The sequence below is a fragment of the Hipposideros armiger genome, unplaced genomic scaffold (assembly GCF_001890085.2).
Source record: "Hipposideros armiger isolate ML-2016 unplaced genomic scaffold, ASM189008v1 scaffold_479, whole genome shotgun sequence".
NCBI lineage: Eukaryota > Metazoa > Chordata > Mammalia > Chiroptera > Hipposideridae > Hipposideros > Hipposideros armiger.
Window position 1 is genome coordinate 205,532 of NW_017731829.1, and position 19,145 is coordinate 224,676.

Genomic DNA, 19,145 nt, shown 5'->3' on the forward strand with positions numbered 1-19,145 from the left:
TCTTGTATTCATTGCCTCTGCTTCCTCTCCTCTCATTCTATCTTTTAACTGCAGTACCATTTATGGACACCAAAAAGCATAGGTTTTAACAGTACAATTTGGTAAGTTTTCACAGATGTATATATACACAGTCATGTAACCGCCACCCGAGTCAGGACATAGAGTATTTCCATCGCCCCCAAAAGTGCCCTTGTGTCTCTGAGTCACTGTACCAAGAGACAGTGTTTCCATTTTGCCTGTGTTTGACCTCCGCATAAATGCAATAGCACAACAGGTACTCTTTTGTGTCTGGCTATTTTTGCTCAGCAGAATGGTTTCTGAGATTCATCCATGCTGTGGCACGTTATCAGCCGTCGATTCCTTTTGATCACCAGGCAACATGCTATTGCATGAATGTGGATGCGTAATAGGCAAGGTGTATGTTTAGCTTTGTAAGTTTTCCAGAATGGTTGCGCCATCTTCCATTCCCACCAGGAGGGTGCTGAGATCCCACATCTGTGGCAATACGTCCTGGTAGGGCTTGTGTTTTCACTGTTAGTCATTCCAGTAGGTGTAAATGAATGCCTCATTTGGGGTTTACTTTGCATCTCCCTGGTGACTAAAAACATGGAGTTCTTTTTCGTATGGTTTTTGGCTTTCATATACCTTTTTTTGCAAAGTGTCTTTTCAAGCCTTTTACTCATTTGCAATGGAATTGTTTGTCTTTGCATTACTGAACTGTAAGAGTGCTTCTTTTATTCTGGATATGAATTTTTGGTCAGATAATTAATTGTACTGGAAATATTTTCTCCCAGTCTGTGGCTTGCCTTTTCATTTTCTTAATAGCACTGGGTTATTTTTTGTTGTTGTCTTTGTTTTTAGGTAAAATACACCATTTTAACCATTTCAAAGTGTGTAAATCAGTGGTTTTTAGTGCATTCAAGATGTTATGTATCTATCACCACTAGCTAGGCCCAGAACACTTTCAGCACCCCAAATGGAAACCACAAACCAATTAAGCAGTCACTCCCCATTCGCTCTTCCTCCCCCCATAAACTTTATAACTCTACAGATTTGCCTATTTTGGATGTTTCATATAAGTGGAATCACACATGTAGCCTTGTGTGTCTGGCTTCTTTCACTTAGCATAATGTTTTCAAGGTCCATCCAGACTGTAGCACGAGTTACTGCCTCATTTCTCGTTATGGCCAAATAATCCATTGTATGGAGGTACCTACCACATTTTGACTATCCATTCATCAGTTGATAATGGACATTTGGGTTGTTACCACTTTTTGGCTACTCTGAATAAGGATGCTCTAAACATTCATGTGCCATTTTTGTTTTCAATTATCTTGGGTATATCCCTAGGAGTGAAATTGCCGGGTTATATGATAATTCTATGTTTAACATTTTGAGGAACAGCCAAACTTTTCCACAATGGGCGTACCATTTTACATTTCCACCAGCAGATTACGAGGGTTCCAGTTTCCCCACATTCTCAATAGCATTGTTATTTTCTTTTGTTATTGTTTGTTCTTTTATTACAGCCACGCTAGTAGCTGTGAAGTGGTGTCTCATTGTGGTTATAATTTGCATTTCCCTAATGACTAATGATGTTGAGCATCTTTTCATGTGCTTATTAGCCATATGTATATCTTCTTTGGAGAAATGTTCAATCCTTTGCTCATTTTTGAATTGAGTTGGTTGGTTTTTGGTGTTGAGTTGTAACAGTTCTTTATAAATTCTGAACAATAGACCCTTATCAGATATATGATTTGCAAAGGTTTTCTCCCATTCTTTGAGTTATATATCTACTTTCTTTAGGTTAACCTTTGATACACAATAGTTTTTAATTTTGATGAAGTCCAATTTACTTATTTGTTCTTTTTTTTATTGTGCTTTTGGTGTTATATATATTCATAGCCAAATCTGATGTCATGGAAATTTGCCCCTATGCTTTCTTCTAAGAGGCTTACAATTGCAGCTCTTACACTTAGGTCTTGGAACCATTTTGAATTAATTTTTGTATACAGTGTAAGGAGAGGGTCCAACTTCATTCTTTTGCATGTGTCATCCAGTTACCCCAGCACCCTTTGTTGAAAAGACTACTCTTTCCCCACTGAATGGTCTTGGCAGCCTTATCAAAGCAATAGGCCATAGGTCTATAGGTTTATTTCTGGACTCTCAATTCTATCCCATTGATCTATCTGTCCATCCTGTGCCAGCACTGCATTGTCTTGATTACTGTCGCTTTGTAGTGAGTTAGTTTTGAAATCAGGAAGCATGAATCTTCCAAGTTTGTTCTTTTTCAAAATTATTTTCGCTATTCTTGGCCCTTTGAAATTCCATATAAATTTCAGGATCAGCTTATCCATTTCTGCAAAAAAGCAAGTTGGCGTTTTGATAGAGATTGCATGAATGTAGGGATTATTGCCATCTTGACAATATGAAGTCTTCCAATCTATGAACACAGATATCTTCCTATTTATTCTTTAATGTCTTCCAACAATGTGTTATAGTTTTCAGTGTACAAGTCTTATACCTTCTTGGTTATATTTATTCCTAAGTATTTGATTCTATTTGATGCTATTATAAATGGAGTTGTTTTCTTAACTTCATTTTTGGATCATTCATTGCTAGTGTGTGGAAATACAATCAATTTTTGTATATTGATCTTGTATCCTGACACTTTGCTGAATGTGTTTGTTTATTAGCTTTTATAGGTTTGGGTGGATTCTTTAGAATCTTCTATGTATAATATCATGTCATCTGTGAATAGAGACAGTTTTGCTTCTTTCTTTCCGATGTGGATTCCTTTTAATTTCTTGTCCAGTTGCCCTAGCTAGAACTTCTAGTACAAGGTTAAATAGAGGTGGTGAGAGGAGACATCCTATTCCTGATCTTAGGGGTAAAGTTTTCAGTTTTTGACTTAAAATGTAAGGAAGATATCAGCTACGAGTTATTTATAGAAGCCCTTTATCAGGTTGAGTAAGTTCCCTCTAGTCTTAGTTTATTGAGTGCTTTCAACGCGAAAGGGTGTTGGATTTTGTCAAATGCCTTTTCTGCATCTATTAAGATACCTGTGTATTTTTTCCTTTATTCTATTAATATGGTATATTATATTGATTGATTTTCATATGATGAACCATCCTTGCATTGCTGTGATAAATTCTAGTAGGTCATAGTGTATATATTCCTTTCAATATGTTGCTAGATTCAGTTTTCTAGTATTTTGTTGAGAATTTTTACATCTATACTCATAAGGGATATTGGTCTGTAATTTTATTTTCCAGTGATGTCTTTATCTGGCTTTAGTATCCAGGGTAATACTGGCCTCATAGAATGAGTTAAGAAGTGTTCCCTCCTTTTTCACTTTTTTGAAGGATTGGTTTTAGCTCTTCTTTAAATATTTGCTAGAATTCACCAGTGAAACCAACTGGTCTTGGGATTTCCTTTGTCAGTAGGTTTCTGTTTACTGATTCAATATTTTTTTTGTTATAGGTATATTCATATTTTCTATTTCACTTGAGTTGGTTTTCACAGTTTGTGTGTTTCTAAAAATTTTCTAATTTTATCTAAGTGTTGCCATATAATTGTTCATAGTATTCTCTTATAATCCTTTTTATTTCTGTAATTTCTGTAGTAATGTCCCCACTTTAATTCCTAAATTTAGTAATTTGAGTGTACATTCTTTCTTTCTTGATTAATCTCACTAAAAGTTTGTCAATTTTGTTGCTTTTTTCAAAGAACCAACTTTTGGATTCATCCATTCTATCTATTGATTTCCTATTCTCTATTTCATTTATCTCTCCTCTAATCTTTATTATAGTCTTCCTTCTGTTTGCTTTGGGTTTAATTTGCTCTCTTTTTTCCTAATTCTTTGAAAGGTTAGGTTATTGATTTGAGATCTTTCTTCTTCTTAATGTATGTATTTATAGCAATAAATTTCCTTCCAAGCACTGCTTTCACTGTATTCAATAAGTTTCAGTATGTTGCATTTTTGCCTTTATTCATCTCAAAGTATTTTCTAATTTCCCTTGTGATTTCTTCTTTGACCTATTGATTATTTAAGAGTGTGTAGTTTGTTTAAAAACTTTTGTGTATAAAGCACACTATCAAAAAAGTAAAAAGGCAGGCCATAGAATGGGAGGAAATATTTGCAAATCATATATTTGGTAAGGGATTAATATCTATAATATATAAAGAACTCCTAAAACTCAACAACAAAAGAAACAACTGAATTACAAAATGAGCAAAGGACTCATGGACATTTCTCGGAGAATACGTACAAATGACCAAAAGGTATATGAAAAGGGGCTCGACATTGCCAACATCACTAATCATGAGGATGCAAAGCATCCCCTCAGTGATACCACTTCACACCCATTAGGATGGCTATTGTAAAATAAAATAAATAAAAACAAAATAACAAGTGTTTGTGAGTATGCAGAGGAATTGAAACATTTATGCACTGCTCGTGGGAGTGTAAAATGCTGCAACCACTATGGAAAACAATATGGCAGTTCCTCAAAAATTTTAAATGTAGAATTACTATATGATCCAGCAATTTCACCTCTGGACATGCAGCCAAAAGAATTGAAAGAGGGGCTTGAAGAGATATTTTCACACCAATGTTCATGGCAGCATTATTCACAATAACCAAAAGGTGGGAACAACCTAAATGTGTATCGATGGCTGAACGGATCAACAAAATGTGTTATATACATACAATGAAATATTGTTCAGCCTTAAAAAGGAAAGAAATTGATACATGGTACAACATGAATGAATCGTGAAGGCATTATGCTAAGTGAATTAAGGCAGGTACAAAAGAACAAATAAATAGTGTATGATTCCATTTATATGAAGTGCCTAGAATAGTCAAATTCATAGTGGCAGAAGAAACAGGGAGTTAGTGTTTAATGGGGACAGAGTTTCAGTTTAGGACAATGAAAGGTTCTGGAGATGGATGGTGGTGGTGGTTGCACAACAATGAGAATAAACTGTAATTCCACTGAATTGTACATTTAAAAATAGTTAAAATGGTAAATTTTTGTTATACAGATTTTGCCACAATTTTTAAAAAAAAAACAGTGTGTTAAGTTCTAAAAATTTGTTAATTTTCCAGATTTCCTTTTATTCTTGATTTCTAATTTCATTTCATTGTGGTTAGAGATGATACTATGTATGAAATGAAGGGGAAGGAGGGAGGGAGGGAGGGAGGGAGGAAGAGTGGGTGGGTTTGTGTGCCCAAAAGTAATCTCTTTCTGAATGCTCCATCCCTCCTTATAGTTAAGAGTTTTGGGAAGACACTTCCAAACAGAAAGTAATCTGGGAGGCTGGCCCCAGAAAGTTATGGGGAGGTAGGAATTTTCTACATGGTCCTGAAGAAGGAGAAGGAACAGAAACAATAAGAACTGGTAGCCATTCCTGCAAAGGTCAGCGTGCAGGGTTATATCCCAGGTCCCCTTGGGAGTCCCCTTCAGTGAGGGGACAGAAGGCAGGACAGGCAGCCAGTCAGTCAGCAGGCGACCAGGATCCCTGCAGCCACCAGCCTTGCTGCCAGGAGCGGGTGGGGATGCTCAGAGACTCACCTCGGTGATATCGAGCTGTGACCAACCCAGGGACCACAAAGAACACGTCTCCAAGCAAGTCCAGAAAACGATTTCGTATCTCAAAGTGCGAGTGCTTGTTGCGGAAGTACGTATCAGCCAGGAGGTGTAAATACTGGGTGGGGATGTGCTGTAAAAAATCACGGTCACAGGAGAGCCAGGTGAATGACAACGGCCAACACGTTAAGCATTCACCTGTGCAGGCGTACTGAGCGCTTTACCTGCATTGTCTCATTGAATCCACACAGCCGCCCTGTGATGTAATGATCAAAATTAGCTCTGTTTCACAGAGGAGGGGACTGAGGTTTAGAGAGGTTAAGTACTTTGTGTGAACTGGTGGAACCATGATTCTTTCACAAGTCTATTTGCATCTAAATCCCATGCTCTTAATTATAATACACATTCTGAAATGTTTCAGAAACAACCACCGCTGGGCAAAGCTGGCTACATCACTTGCGGGGCCCAGTGCCAAGTGAAAATGTGGGGTCTCTTGTTCAAAAATTACAAGAATTTCAAGATGGTGACAACAGGACATTCAACCAAGGGTAGGCTAGGACCCTTCTGAGGCCCTCTGGGACTGCACAGGTTGCACACCTGTGAGGCCCACCTGCTCCTGGTACCAGCGATGCCTCCAGGCCTTTACGATTCCATCTAAGCTAGTTTGTCTCTTGGAATTCCCTCATCTATAAATAAAATGGGATGTTCAGCGGGTTACCCTAGATGCAAAGAAAAAAGCATGCTGCCTGGAGCAGGTCTTCAGCTCTGTCGGTTCCCCAAGGCCCATGGCCAAGTCCATGGGCATCCCAGCTTTGTTTGACCTGGCACCAGGGTGTCATCTGCCTTCAACCCCTCAACTTGCCCCAGAGGGAGGAAGGGAAACTTAGGAAGCTTCAGGGTCTGCCACACTGGTGATGCACTTGGGGGTCTGGTGCTCCAGGAAATGCTGGGGCGAGTTGTTGCTCCTCAAACCCCCAATCTAAGACAGAGGCACAGCCCTTCACAGTTTTCTTTGGGATTTGGGGGCACCATATTCCACACCAGCTGGCACCTCTCAGACTCATCCATTGGGACCTGCAAAAGCTGACTGCTTTTAATCAGGCCCAGAGCAAGTGAGGTCTCTGCAGAGGGCTGGGCTGTGGTACAAGTGCCCCCCACTTGGATCATATGCCCAGCAGACCCCTTGATGCTTGGGATATCCAAGGTGGGCACAGACATTGTGGAGCCTCTGGAGAGCCCCAACAGGCAGTCACAGTGCCTGGTTCTGGGGCAAGGCTATGCCATCTGCGTCAGAGAGCAGCTTACCATTTGAAAAGCACCATCTGCCCAGCTGCTGGGCTGGGCCCTGGGAGAGACTGCCCTCCGGGTCCTCCTGCACCTTCCCGCACACCTTGCTTCCCTCTCCTGGGACCTGTCTCCACATGGCCTCTCGTCTTGAAATGCCCTCCTGCTCCCATGTTCCCCTTCCCTAAGGCTCCGATCAATGACTTCCTCCTCCTCGAGGCCATCTCCAGTCCAGCCTGAGAGATTCCACTGTCTGACATATTTTAAATATCTCTCAAGTCTTAGTCTCAACTCTCCTCACCAGACAGCCAAGACTTGGCCCACATCCCTTCTAAGCCTTAGGGCCTGAGGGACCCCCTGCCTCCAGTCTGGCCCACTCGGCAGCCACTTTGCTCTTTCTCAGATGGATATGGAATCATGGCGCTCTTCCATGCCCAGCCCCTGGGATGACCTTTATAGCCCTTCCATAGCACTGAACAGCCCCAAGCAGCCTCCCCTGCTGCAGCCAGTGCCTTCAGCTGGGCTCTTCACACTTCTCTGCTCCTAACGGGTCCTCTCGGTTCCGCCGGCTCACCCCTGCTTCTCCATCGGCCAGACAAACCCAACTCTTCCTCCAAAACCCTTTCCTGAGGGACCGCCTGTGGACACCACGGGGTCTTGGACACCCCTCTGCCCTGGTCTGCGTAGCGATGCATTGAGGTGCCTCATCATGTCCGTCCTCAACAGTCTACCGGCTCTTCCAGTGCAGGCGGTGTGCATGCTTATCACCGCAGGGCCCAGGGCAGTGCTGGGGCATGTGCACTCTCAATAATCATTTGTTCAATGAAAAAAAATGAATGAAACAAACCTGGCACCGATTACACACTGAATAAATGTTTATGGAAAGAAGGGAGGAAGGAAGGAAAGGAGTCCATTCCTCTATCTCGGGTCTAAGATGTATTTCTCCAGAGAGTGAGTGGATAAATGGTTGCATAATGGTCGCTGGTATTGCTAGAACCTAGTACAGTGCCTGGCTGGCATGTAGTGAATGAGTCCCTAGTTCCAGGTGGGCGCCAGAATTCAGAGCTTTTCAGGTAGTAGATAGGTGATTCAGTACGCATGCTGCATATGACACAGCATGCTGGGGGGAGGGGCAGCACTCCAGCCCGCTCCCATTAATACGTCCGCAGAAAAACACATGAATAGTGATATAAAGTGAATGAATGCATGGGAACAGTAAAGACTGATGGCTTACAGATCGGTCTAGGTCAAGTTTGGTTGCCATGTGGGTTCCAAAAAACCTTTGGGTTTCCAGGGCTCTTTGGATTATGAAATTGTGGATGGGGACTGTGGAACGCTACTTAGTAAAGATCTATTAAATGAATGAATGAATGAATGAATGAATGAATGAATGAAGACCATCTATACCCCCAGACCCCACCCCTGAGTGTGGCCCAGGGAGGCTTGTTGAATGAATCTCTGAGAGTCACGGGTGCCCGGCTCACTTACCAGGATCGTGTGTATCAAGTGCAGGGCGAGAGACTTGTTGGTGCCCCCGAGGACCTGAGGAATCTCCTTCTGTGGAGAGAGGCAGGGCGCCTGCTGAGCACATCCGGTCACCAGAAGGGACCTGGTGTCTGAGGGCCCAGGCGCCTGATTCCCAAAGGGGAGGCTGCAAAGAGCAGGAGCCCTTTCAGCCCCCAGGGGCCACATGGCGGGGCAGCCTCACTGGGTTGGCTAAACAATGACATTTCTTCTTCTCACATTTGATAAAAGGCAGCCATTCCCTGTCATGGCCATAGTCTTAAGGGACCTGAGGGGCTGCTCTGTGGAAAGGCCATGCTACGGGCTGGGCTGGGCTCCCTTCCCCCGCTGCCCTCCACCCCCAGCCCCCCACCAATTCCTATGTGGAAGCCTTAACCCCAGGGCCTCAGAATGTGACTATGTGTGGAGATAGGGTTTTTAAAGAGGTGATTGAGTTAAAACAGGACATTAGGTTACGCCCTAATCCGATTGACTGATGTCCTTATAAGAGGAGGAAGTTTGGACACTCAAAAGAGACACCAGCGATGTGGGCACACAGAGAAAAGGTCATGTGAGGACACAGTGAGAAGGCGGCCACCTGAGGCCAGGGAGGGTGGCCTGGGAAGAAACCAAACTGGCTAACAGCTTGATCTTGAACTTCTCAGCAACCAGAACTGTGAGAAAATAAATCCCTATTGTTTAAGCCATCCAGTCTATGGTTCTCTGTTACGGCAGCTCTAACAGAGTAATACAGGCCAGAATTTGGCTTCGACACCAATTTCTAAGAGAGACCAGAGAATCTCGGAACCAATGGTTTGCTGCTCTCTTTCGAAAGACCTTTGCAAGCAGAGGCTCTGAGAAGCCAGCAGTTGGCAGGTGGCCAAGAACACAGGCTCTGTTTGGTACATAATAAAAGCTACAAGTAATTATTTGTTAAATGGCCCTTCCCTGGCCAATATTACAGTTTAAAATCAAGAGGGTAGAAAGACTATTCTCTCGTCAAGTGAATTTCCCTGGTACGTTCTCTGCTGAGAATCTCGGAGGTAAAGAATCACTAGGGCAGATATTTAAATCGATCTGTCTCCTGGGATCTGAGGGAAGCCCCAGTGTCATTCGAGGCGTCCGTAAGTATATTTTAACTACGACTAAGCCTGTATGTTCGGGGCTGGGTTTGTGGCCATCACCCAGCCTCGTCACTTGACAAACCTCTGTATTTCATAACCTCATTCTCCCCAGCTTGAAAGGAGGAGGTTGGTCTGTATAAATGAGCTTTGATGGGCCTGTGAGTTTGAGGCGAGGTGAAAAGTTTACTTAGAATGTGGAGCGTCTTCTCCAACCACAAGGTTAAGAAACCATGGCTCCTTCTCAGCATTCAGGCCTCACTCAGCTCAGGGGCCGCTTCCCCGGAGAAGCCTTTCCTGACCACCCTTTCTCCTCCATAAAAAAAGCCTTCTCTGCCCAGTTTCCGTCCTTCACAGCACGGATCGCTCGTGGGACCATCCTTCCAGCTTTAGGTTTCATGTCTCTCTCCCCTCGAGAATGGAAGCTTGCACAAATACAGAACCACATGGCTTGCTCACTGTCAAATGCTCAGCTCATTCTTGGTGAGCGCATGGCATGACTCAATGATTTGGTAACTTGCACCAGCCAAGAGAGCATTTTTGGAAGTTCAAATGCCAGAAGAGAGGCTGGACATGAAAGGGTGAAGCCTGAAGTGTTTCAAACCTACATGAATTTCATCTGTGAAGTGGTAACTGCGCTTATTTGAAACACTCATTTGTAATGTTGTGAACAAAGCGCCAATGGATCCCGTCCTTTCTTGGTGTTTCAGACAGTCGTTCCTTTTGCTGTAACCCTAACAAGGAGCGCCAGCTGACCCCAGTCCTCAGCTACCCTCCTGCAGGGAGAGGACAGGTGACTGCTGTGTACTTGGCGGATGGGCTCCGGCCCTCACAACGCTTGGTGTCATCTAGGGGAATGCCCCGCTGCTGAGGGAGCCCCAGGAGGCACAGGGGAATCCTTACCAAGGGCAGCACGTAGCCACACTCGTCGTTATTGACTCCGATGAGAGAAGGAATTGGATTAAATGCCTTTTGAGTCAGTAGTGCTAGAGGCTCATCAGGAAGGAAAAAACCATCAACCACTTGAGTAAAAGACTTGGTTTTCTGAAATGAGAAGAGAAAAATCGGAAGCTGTCTCTGTTCACAAAAATCTGCTGTCCCCAAACCCTAGCCAATCTGAGCCAAGCCACCCTAGGAAAACGTGCGAACAAAGGAAAAAGAAGCCACTCTTGGCCCCATCCCAAAGAGGGCTCAACTTCTCTGTGCCTTGGTTTCCTCCTCTGCTAATCGGGGACAATACTAGCATCTACCTAAGAAAAACAGTAGCCCAGCACAGTGGTTCTCAAAGCGTGGCCTGGGACCAGCAGCATCAAAGTCCCCTGGGAACTGTTAGACATGCAAATTCTCAGGCCCCACTCCAAGCCGACTGAACACAAAACCCTGGGGGGTGGGGGAGGGGGGATTCTGATGTGTGTTCAAGTGTGAGGGCCACTGGCCACTTGCAGCAGGCAGAGGGCCAGGCTAGCGGGGCCGGTGGGAGCCTCTGCCTGCGATGTCCTCCTCAGGCTGCCTTGGATCTGGCTGGATATTTCTTGGGTCTCAGGAAGCAACACCTGGCTCTGTTCATGGTTTATGTTGCTGCTGTTTCGTGGTTTTTTGTTTGTCTGTCTGTTCGTTTGTTTTTAGGCGTATATGAGGGAGTGGTGGTAGAAGAGAGCACACATAAGAGCTTTCACCCTACCTGGGGTCAAGGGCTTGTTCACCACTTCCTGGGCTCCAGCAGAGCTCACAGCAGATCTTCAGTCTATGCCAAATAACTATTTAATAGCTGTTGGAATCTGACAGACCTCGCTTTTCCAAGGACTATCAGAAGATTGGAAGGGACATAAAAGATTCACCCAGTTCAATGACTCATGCAGTGACTGACATTTGTCAGCAGTCATCTGGGCCCTGCTTGGACCCACAGAGATGGGTGTCTCACTGCTTTCCAGAGGAGCAGATCCTTTTTCAAACCACTGAGTTATTAGAAAAGTCTTGGTCATACCGAGCCACGATGGCATCCCAACAGGACTTCCGGCTCTTGACCTTGACTTCAGCTTCTGGGGGCATGTGGTACAAGTGTGGCCCCTTTTCCCAATGAGATGCCTTCAGTGACTTAGGGAAAACTTTTTAATTTGCATTTTGCTGGATCTTCCCCCTGGCCCGTTAGGTTCCTTACATTACCTCTAAGGGTTCTACAGTCTACATTTTTACAGCCATTACGATGAATCCCCAGCCCCCATCTTTCCAAGTCAAAATAAACAAGAGAGTGGTTGGATTTGTCTACCGCGTCACTCAGAGGACAGCCCTGCCCCACACCCTCTCCCCCAGCTCACCTGGTTGATGCTCAGCAGTTCTTGGGAAGACTTTGCCCTCAGGCACTGCAGCAGGGCCACCGAGTCCGCTGCACTGCAACCACAGATGTTCGCAATCACCTGCAACTATTTCCAGAGAAGGACCAAGTCAGAACACAGCCCCGGCAGCCTCCAGGAAAATGAAAGTTAGGAAGAGCCCTCGAGCCAGCCACAGTCTGGTCCTTCAAATAGGAGGTCCAGCCTCCTGCCTCTCCACAGTCCCATGTGACCACCACTGAATGGACACAGTGGGTCAGGGTGGCACCGCATCATCCTTACTCTCCTGCCTGACCCTCCTTGTCATCTTTATCAGTCACCAGAGCTGAGGGTGGGGATTTGTCAGTCTGTGGCCATGGAATAGTCAAGGTTCCTGGTCACAGAGAGACCTGTGATGTTGGCTCCACCGGCACTAGGCCCCAAAGAGTGCAGAAGCCTAAGTCTGGGGTGCCAAATGGAGCCAGGAGCCCCCAAGACTGAGGAGCAGCTTTGCAAGCTCCTGAATTGTCTGCTGAGGCATGACTCCAGCTCAGAGTCTGGGCTTGTCAGCTCTCCTTAGGCCTCACCCCCACCCCCACCTGGAATGCCCTCACCGTCTTCTATCTGTCTCCGCACCAATTTCACTCATTCTTTAAGGCCCAAGTCCCCCCTTCTCCAGTTTGTCCTTTCAGACTATGGATCATTTCCTCCTCTGACCTCCCGTCCCCCCAGGATCCCCACCGTCTCTACCTAGCCCTCTGCTAAACACCTTCTTGCCCTGTCACTGAACTTCCCACATGTGTAGAACTTGTTCCTGAGGTTCGTGGGTGCTCTGAGAATCCAATGAAAGCTCCAGACCCTCTCCTTGGGAAATCGAACAAACAGATAGAGTCTGCATGCAATTGTAGAAGTTAGAGGGCCATCTCCCAATCATATCCATGGGTTGCAGGTTAAAAATCCTTCTCACAAAAACATTACAATCTTCTCAAGTTAGTATATGCCTTCTCCACATGTAAACCCACCAGTCCCAACATACAGCTGGGAAAACAAGGGGCGCTCAATATGTGTGTGCTGAATGAATAAATATACACACACTCTGAAAGTAGCTTGCATCGTGTTACCAAAATCAGTTTTCCCTCTGTGGTGAGGGTACTTTTGCAATATTAAAACTTTGTTTCTGCTCCTGGTGTATGTTATTATTTTCTATAAGGTGTTTAAGAAAAGCACCACTCATATGAATAATACCCAGGAGATGACCTTACAGCCCAGTGTTTAATTAATGTTCATTGAATGAATCAGCTCATTTGTGAACTCATTCATTCAGGAAACGTTTATAGTTGCTTAATATACACCAGACATTATGCTGCGACGTGAAAGATATAGAGGCCAGGTCTCACTATCTGGTAGGGCACAAAGACAAGATGACAGATGACAAATATCTGGGGCACATGCCTCATCTCTGCCTCATAATCTCATGCCAGACAACAGTAATAAGTCACAGTTATTTCCCACTGAGCTGGAAACAGCCTCAGAAACTTTCTTATCATGGTACTCTAGATAAAATAGAGCAGGTACAGGAGATGAGCTATATATAATACAGAGGACTGAGTTACATATCAGTAAGAAAGAATAATGAGTGAGATGTAAGAACTGTCACACACGCGCACACACACACTCGTGGCCACCAGCAGTCTCACGTTGTGTACCTGGACCCATTTCCTATTGAACCAGGTCTTCCACGGAGCGACAAGCCTCCCCTTGGGCCAGCTCAGGCTCTCTGCCCATGATGGGTGAGGACAGCCATGTACATGATCTATTGACACCTGACCACATTCTCTCCTGACCAAGGAGAGGAAACTAAAGAGCTGTTGACAATATACCTACATCCTCATTTCTCTCTTCATCAGGGGCCTTCAAGAATGGAATGATGGTCACCCCACTCTCCATGATGGCTTTCTGGAATAAGCCGTTGGCCAAGGGGGACAGAACCTGGAGAGAGAACACAGGAGACCCAGAAAAAGTTATCCAGGGGGCTCCCCGCCCACCACCCACACCAGCCATCCCTTCTTTAAAGAAACCTTCCCAGGAAGCTTCCTAAAGAGCTCTAACCTTAGTGGAAAAAAAGAAGTCTTGATTTGGGGGGTTCAACAACAGGCTGGAAAGGTTTGGGCTAATTATTTCACCTCTCTGAGCCCCAGGTTTGTTTGTTTGGAAGGCAAACATTCTGGCATGTGCGTGCTAGCTCCTTTACTGCCTAGCTGGGTAACCCCAGGCAAGTTGCTCAATATTTCCAAGCATTAACGTGCTCTCCTATAAGACTGGAGTAAAACCTGAGCCCACGCCACAGATGTGTTTTCAGGAGCAGAAGGAGTAATGAGTATAGAAGGCTTCGCACAGTGCTTCATCAAATAATAAGCACTCATTAAATGGCGGCTGTCATCATACATGTTAAGCTGAGTCATAAGGTTATTTTGAAGATAAAAAACAATGCCTTGTGTATCGTCAAGTGTTATACAGCAGAAGCTCTCTTAACCCGACTCCATGGCACTGATTCCTGTGATCGACATGTTCACTGATGCCCAGGAAATGCTGACCACCCAGGGCCGGGGGCCACTTTCTATCACCTCTGTACCTTTCTATTCCCACCAATTTCTCGTCAAGCGCTGGGTGTGTTTGTGTCTACACCTGTTGTGTCAGTTCCAGTTGCTATTGTAATTACATAAACAATGAACTATCATGGGAACCAATGTATGTGCATCAAAAGAAAACAAAATTATGTGTGTGTGGGGGGGTGGAGAAATCCATGATAAAGGCACATAGTGAAAAAATAGTGCTGTGAAATTAGGGGGTGAACAAGATAAGAGTCAATCATGTGTGGGGTGGGGGTGGGGAGGACTAGAAAGCTCCATAAGTGTATAAGTGTGCACAGGCTACTTTGCAGGCCTCTTTAAGTGCGTGCTCACTGTAAAAAAACTGAAACCACAATCGGAGGGCAATGAATTCTGTGGGTGGTTTAGGCAAGAGTCAGGCTGGACCTCCAGTCAGCAGGCCGACTCTGAGAAGATAAGACCGTGTATCACACCATTGGTGAAGGAATGTGCATGTTATGTGTTTAGTTAAAATGAAATGTTTACATGCACCCTTTGTTATTTGATGCTTTAGCTGAGTTCTTCTATGAAACAAGTGATTACCAGTCTTGGGAATTTGATACCAGTGCCTTGGCCCTACCAGTTGAAATGATTTTTCTTCCAATTATCGCTATGTGATCTTGGGCGACTCATTGAAACTCTCTGATGACAGCCCTCATCCTTAAGATGGGACTGAGCCCCTAACTCACAGTGTGAGGTGATGAGGTGTGAGGCGATAATGTGTATAAAAGTATTGGTTCGACATCAAGCACCAATCAGGTGGCTCACTGTCCTCATTTTTGTAACCTCCCTCACGGAGGTTCGTTCATGTCCCAAAGGGGAGAACTCACAATGCTGGATACACTGATGGCGCCCGCTGACTCGCCGAAGATGGTCACAGAGCGTGGGTCCCCGCCAAAGGACTCGATGTTCTCCTGGACCCAGGTTAGGGCGGCCAGCTGGTCCATGAACGCCCAGTTCCCAGGAGCGTACTGGTCCCCTGTGCTGGGGGAGGAGGTGGGGTCAGAACGCTGAGTGGCCCACTGGGTGCTTCCCGCAGCCCAGGGAATTGGTGGCAGAGACCGTGAGCGGATGTCAGGGCACCCATCACCACTCCTGCGGGGGAAGGGCTGAGAGGTGGAGACCTGGGGCAGCGGGGAAACCCAGCCTTAGTTCTCCCGCTCTGCTGGGATTTGAGTTTGAGAATCTGAGGAAAGCTACAGACCCCAGAAAAATGCACAGACAATCTTGTATGTGCAGTTTCCGGGGATTCATAGGCGCCTGTGAGTCCACGGACTCCAGAAGAGCCCTGCTCCTGAGAGCTGGTCTGCAGCAGGGAGCGAGACCTCCCTGGGCACAGAAGTTCCAGGGAATGACGAAATGAATAACAACGATAATAACTGCAGTGGCAGCACCGTGCATGACACTGTCCTATAATCCTCCCAGCCTGTGAGGTAGGTGGCGATTGTTTTTCTCCCTTTGCCCCTCTGGGTTTTATCTCCACCTTCTCCACCCTTCTCCCAAATGTCTGACCTCTGTGAACCGCAGCACCCAGGCTTCCCACTGTGTGCGATCAGTGAGAGGCACTAGCCAGGGGCTTGGGGGTGCGATATCCAGAGACTGGGACATTCATTCTACCACCCATAGCCCTCTCTGCTGGGAAGTGGTTTGGGCAGTGGCTGCATTTCTCCAAGGCCATAGCTCACACCACTTCCCTTCAATGCAATCTGCGAGCAAGCCCTAAAGATACTGCTGGATACATCGGCTCCTTCTCACAGATGGACACTGGGACACAGAGAAGGTAAATTCTTTGTCCAAGACCTAAAAAGTTGCAGATTTGGGATTCAAACCCAGTGAGTCTGGCCCCAGAGTCCATGCCCCTGGCCATGGGCCCGTGGTGTGACCCGTTTCCCAGGATGGGTGGACAATTAATAGGGAGGGAAGCCAATGCAACGGAATAACTATTCTCAGGAGCATCTGAGGAGCCGCGAGGTGGGGCCCGATGGCAGAGGCTACCAGCTGCTCACACTCCCTCTGTCCTCACCTTCCAGGGCACACAGCTGGGCTGCATTTCCCGTCTCCCTTGTGTTGGGGATGGCCATCAGACTGAGTTCCGCCACGGTATGTGAACAGGCGTGACAACACCACCTCCAAGCTGACCCGCAAAGACCTTCCTTCCATGACCCTCCAATCCCTTTCTCTACCTGCGGCCAAGTGCAGAGGGTGCCCGACGGACCGTGTGGAAGGATGTCTGTCAGCGAGGAACACTCAGCTGGACTGGACTTGAGTGAGGAAGAGATTTTTATTGTTCTGAGCCACTAAGGCTTTGGGGTTTATCTGTTATAGTTGCTAAAATTACCGAACTAATTTGGGTCAAATTTGTTCAGTGTCACTCACTGAAGGCTCATTCCTCCTTGGGATGCCGGGCACTGAATCCCCTATGGCTGCTGCATAACTGCCCCTTGGAGACCAGGGGTGTCAATCCCTCAGGGACACTCACTTGAAGAAGCCAAGTATTCCTAGCCGGTACTGGGTTGTCACAACCAGCACATCCTCGTAGGCAGCCAGGGCAGACCCATCAAAGACGGAGGCTGAGCCAGTCTGGAAGGCACCCCCAGGAATCCACACCATGACCTAAGGAAGGGAGAGGAATCTTCCAGTCAGCCCACCAAGCACGCAAATCCCCTCCCTATGCATGCTGGGGCCTTCCTTCTTTATGGAAATATACATGTCACACATTCCTTTCTAAATAGCATCTGAGATTTTGTCTTTTGAAGTAGGCCCAGGGTTAACCAGGTGGACTCTAGCATCTGAGTGCCTGGGTTTGAGTCTGAGCTCTGCCACTGACTAGCTGTGTGACCTTGGGCAGATTACTTAACCTCTCTGAGCCTCATTTTTCTCACCTGTAAGATGTGAAGAATGAAAGTATTTCACTTATGAGTTTATCATGAGGTTTAAACAAGATTCTGCCTCTAAGGTTCATAGAACAATGTTGGCACATTTCAAGAGCTCAGAAAGCATTAGCTAAATATCATGGAACTTGTGAGCCACAGGAAGATGGAAATCATTGTAGGCCATACATGAGAGCAAAAGCAGCTTAAGCTGTTTCAATGTAAGGCTTTTGCCTACCTACAAAGGAAAGAGAAGAGAGAAGAGTGAAAGAGGGAAAGCAAGTGTGGAAACTTTATTGATTAGAAAAATTGGGACCAGGGAACACAAAACATTATTCAAATTGTACTATCACTCTTTACATACTTAATAATAAATGCCTTCCTTTCTCTTTTTAAAGGTCAGGTTAGGGACTACAACACTTGGGGCAGGAAAAGACAAGAAAGTCACCAAGGAAAAAGGAGAAGTGGACAAAGCATTGGCTCTGGCACCAAGCCTTCCACTTCCTGTGTGTAGAGCGTGGAGCAAATCACTGATGCCCTCCCTGTGCCCCATCTTCCTCATCTGTAAAATGGATCCAGTAATCCCTACCCACTGGGTTATGGTGGGGGTTAGATGAGATAACGCACTGTGCCTGGCACCTCGTCAGCACACGATAAATGCTGCTGCTATGATACAAGGGAGCAAGTCTCCCGTTGCAGGGGTGCAGGGGGATGGGTGGTGGGGAGAGAATGATGGAGGGTGTGGTTAAAAATTGGATAGTAGACTGTACCTTTTCCACTCACTCATACAGGAATCTTTTCCATACTTAAATGATACACTTCACATTAATACCTGACTGTCTTCATTGTAAACTGAAAAACTAGAGAATGCAACTGTCCTCTTTAATATAGGATTTCCCAGGCCGGCCGAGTGGCTCAGTTGGTTAAGAGCGCAAGCTCTAAGCAATGGGGTCGCCGGTTCGATTCCCACATGGGCCTGTGAGCTGCATCCGAGCTGCATCCGAGCTGAGCTGCCAACAGGTGGCAGGATGGTTCAGCTGGTGAGAGCACGTGCTCCTAACAACAAGGTTGCCGGTTCAACTCCCGCATGGGATGGTGGGCTACTCCCACCCACAACTAAGATTGAACACAGCACCTTGAGCTGAGCGGGCGCGAGCTGCCGACAGGTGGCTGGATGGCGACTGGACTTGGAGCTGAGCTAGCTGCACCCTCCACAACTAAGATTGAAGCACAACAACTTAGCTGTTCCCCTTCCCCAATTCCCCAATAAAAAAATCTTTAAAAAAAAAAGGATTTCCCAAACAACAATAACAAATCAGAGTGCTTTTAAGCAGTGTCTTTTCTAAATGTTTATAGACCATTAAATACTCAACAGAGGGGAAAAACAAAACAAAATTCAAGGCAAAGTTCCAGTCATTGACAATAAAGAAGCAATCAGAAAACAAGATGAAGTAAATCCGTCATTAGAAGGACTTTGTAAGAAAGTTATTGACATGTCAAGTGAGTACATTTCCCTTTTACCCAATAGGGGGCTAGGTCTGAGTCCAGACACCCAGCCACTCTGCCTGGGCCCCAGCCCAGGGACCTGCTAGCTGGAGCCCCCAGCATGGCAGGTGGCCTTACGGGGAGCTTGGAGCCAGTGTCCGCGTGGGCCGGCGCATAGATGTTAAGGTACAGGCAGTCTTCTGACACTTCGAATTGGGGGTAATGCACCTTGAGAATATGTTGATCTGTAAGCACCCAGTCTGTGTCCTGGAGGCACCTTGAAAAAGGAGAGGAGAAACCCCCAGAGTTGCTGTCAGCAAACCTGTCTAGGAGG

At 45.8% G+C, this 19,145-nt stretch overlaps 1 protein-coding gene across 1 annotated transcript in view; it reads right to left on the reverse strand.

Annotated features, from left to right (window-relative positions):
* CES5A (carboxylesterase 5A) overlaps positions 1-19,145 on the reverse strand; it is a 95,788-nt gene that overhangs the window by 13,896 nt on the left and 62,747 nt on the right. Inside the window, exons 4-11 of the mRNA XM_019666816.1 lie at positions 18,950-19,088; positions 16,936-17,069; positions 15,287-15,440; positions 13,693-13,797; positions 11,815-11,919; positions 10,403-10,543; positions 8,364-8,432; positions 5,577-5,724 (exon numbers count right to left, since the gene is read on the reverse strand). Of these exons, the coding sequence (XP_019522361.1) occupies positions 5,577-5,724; positions 8,364-8,432; positions 10,403-10,543; positions 11,815-11,919; positions 13,693-13,797; positions 15,287-15,440; positions 16,936-17,069; positions 18,950-19,088 (995 nt within the window). The remainder of the gene's footprint in view (positions 1-5,576; positions 5,725-8,363; positions 8,433-10,402; positions 10,544-11,814; positions 11,920-13,692; positions 13,798-15,286; positions 15,441-16,935; positions 17,070-18,949; positions 19,089-19,145) is intronic.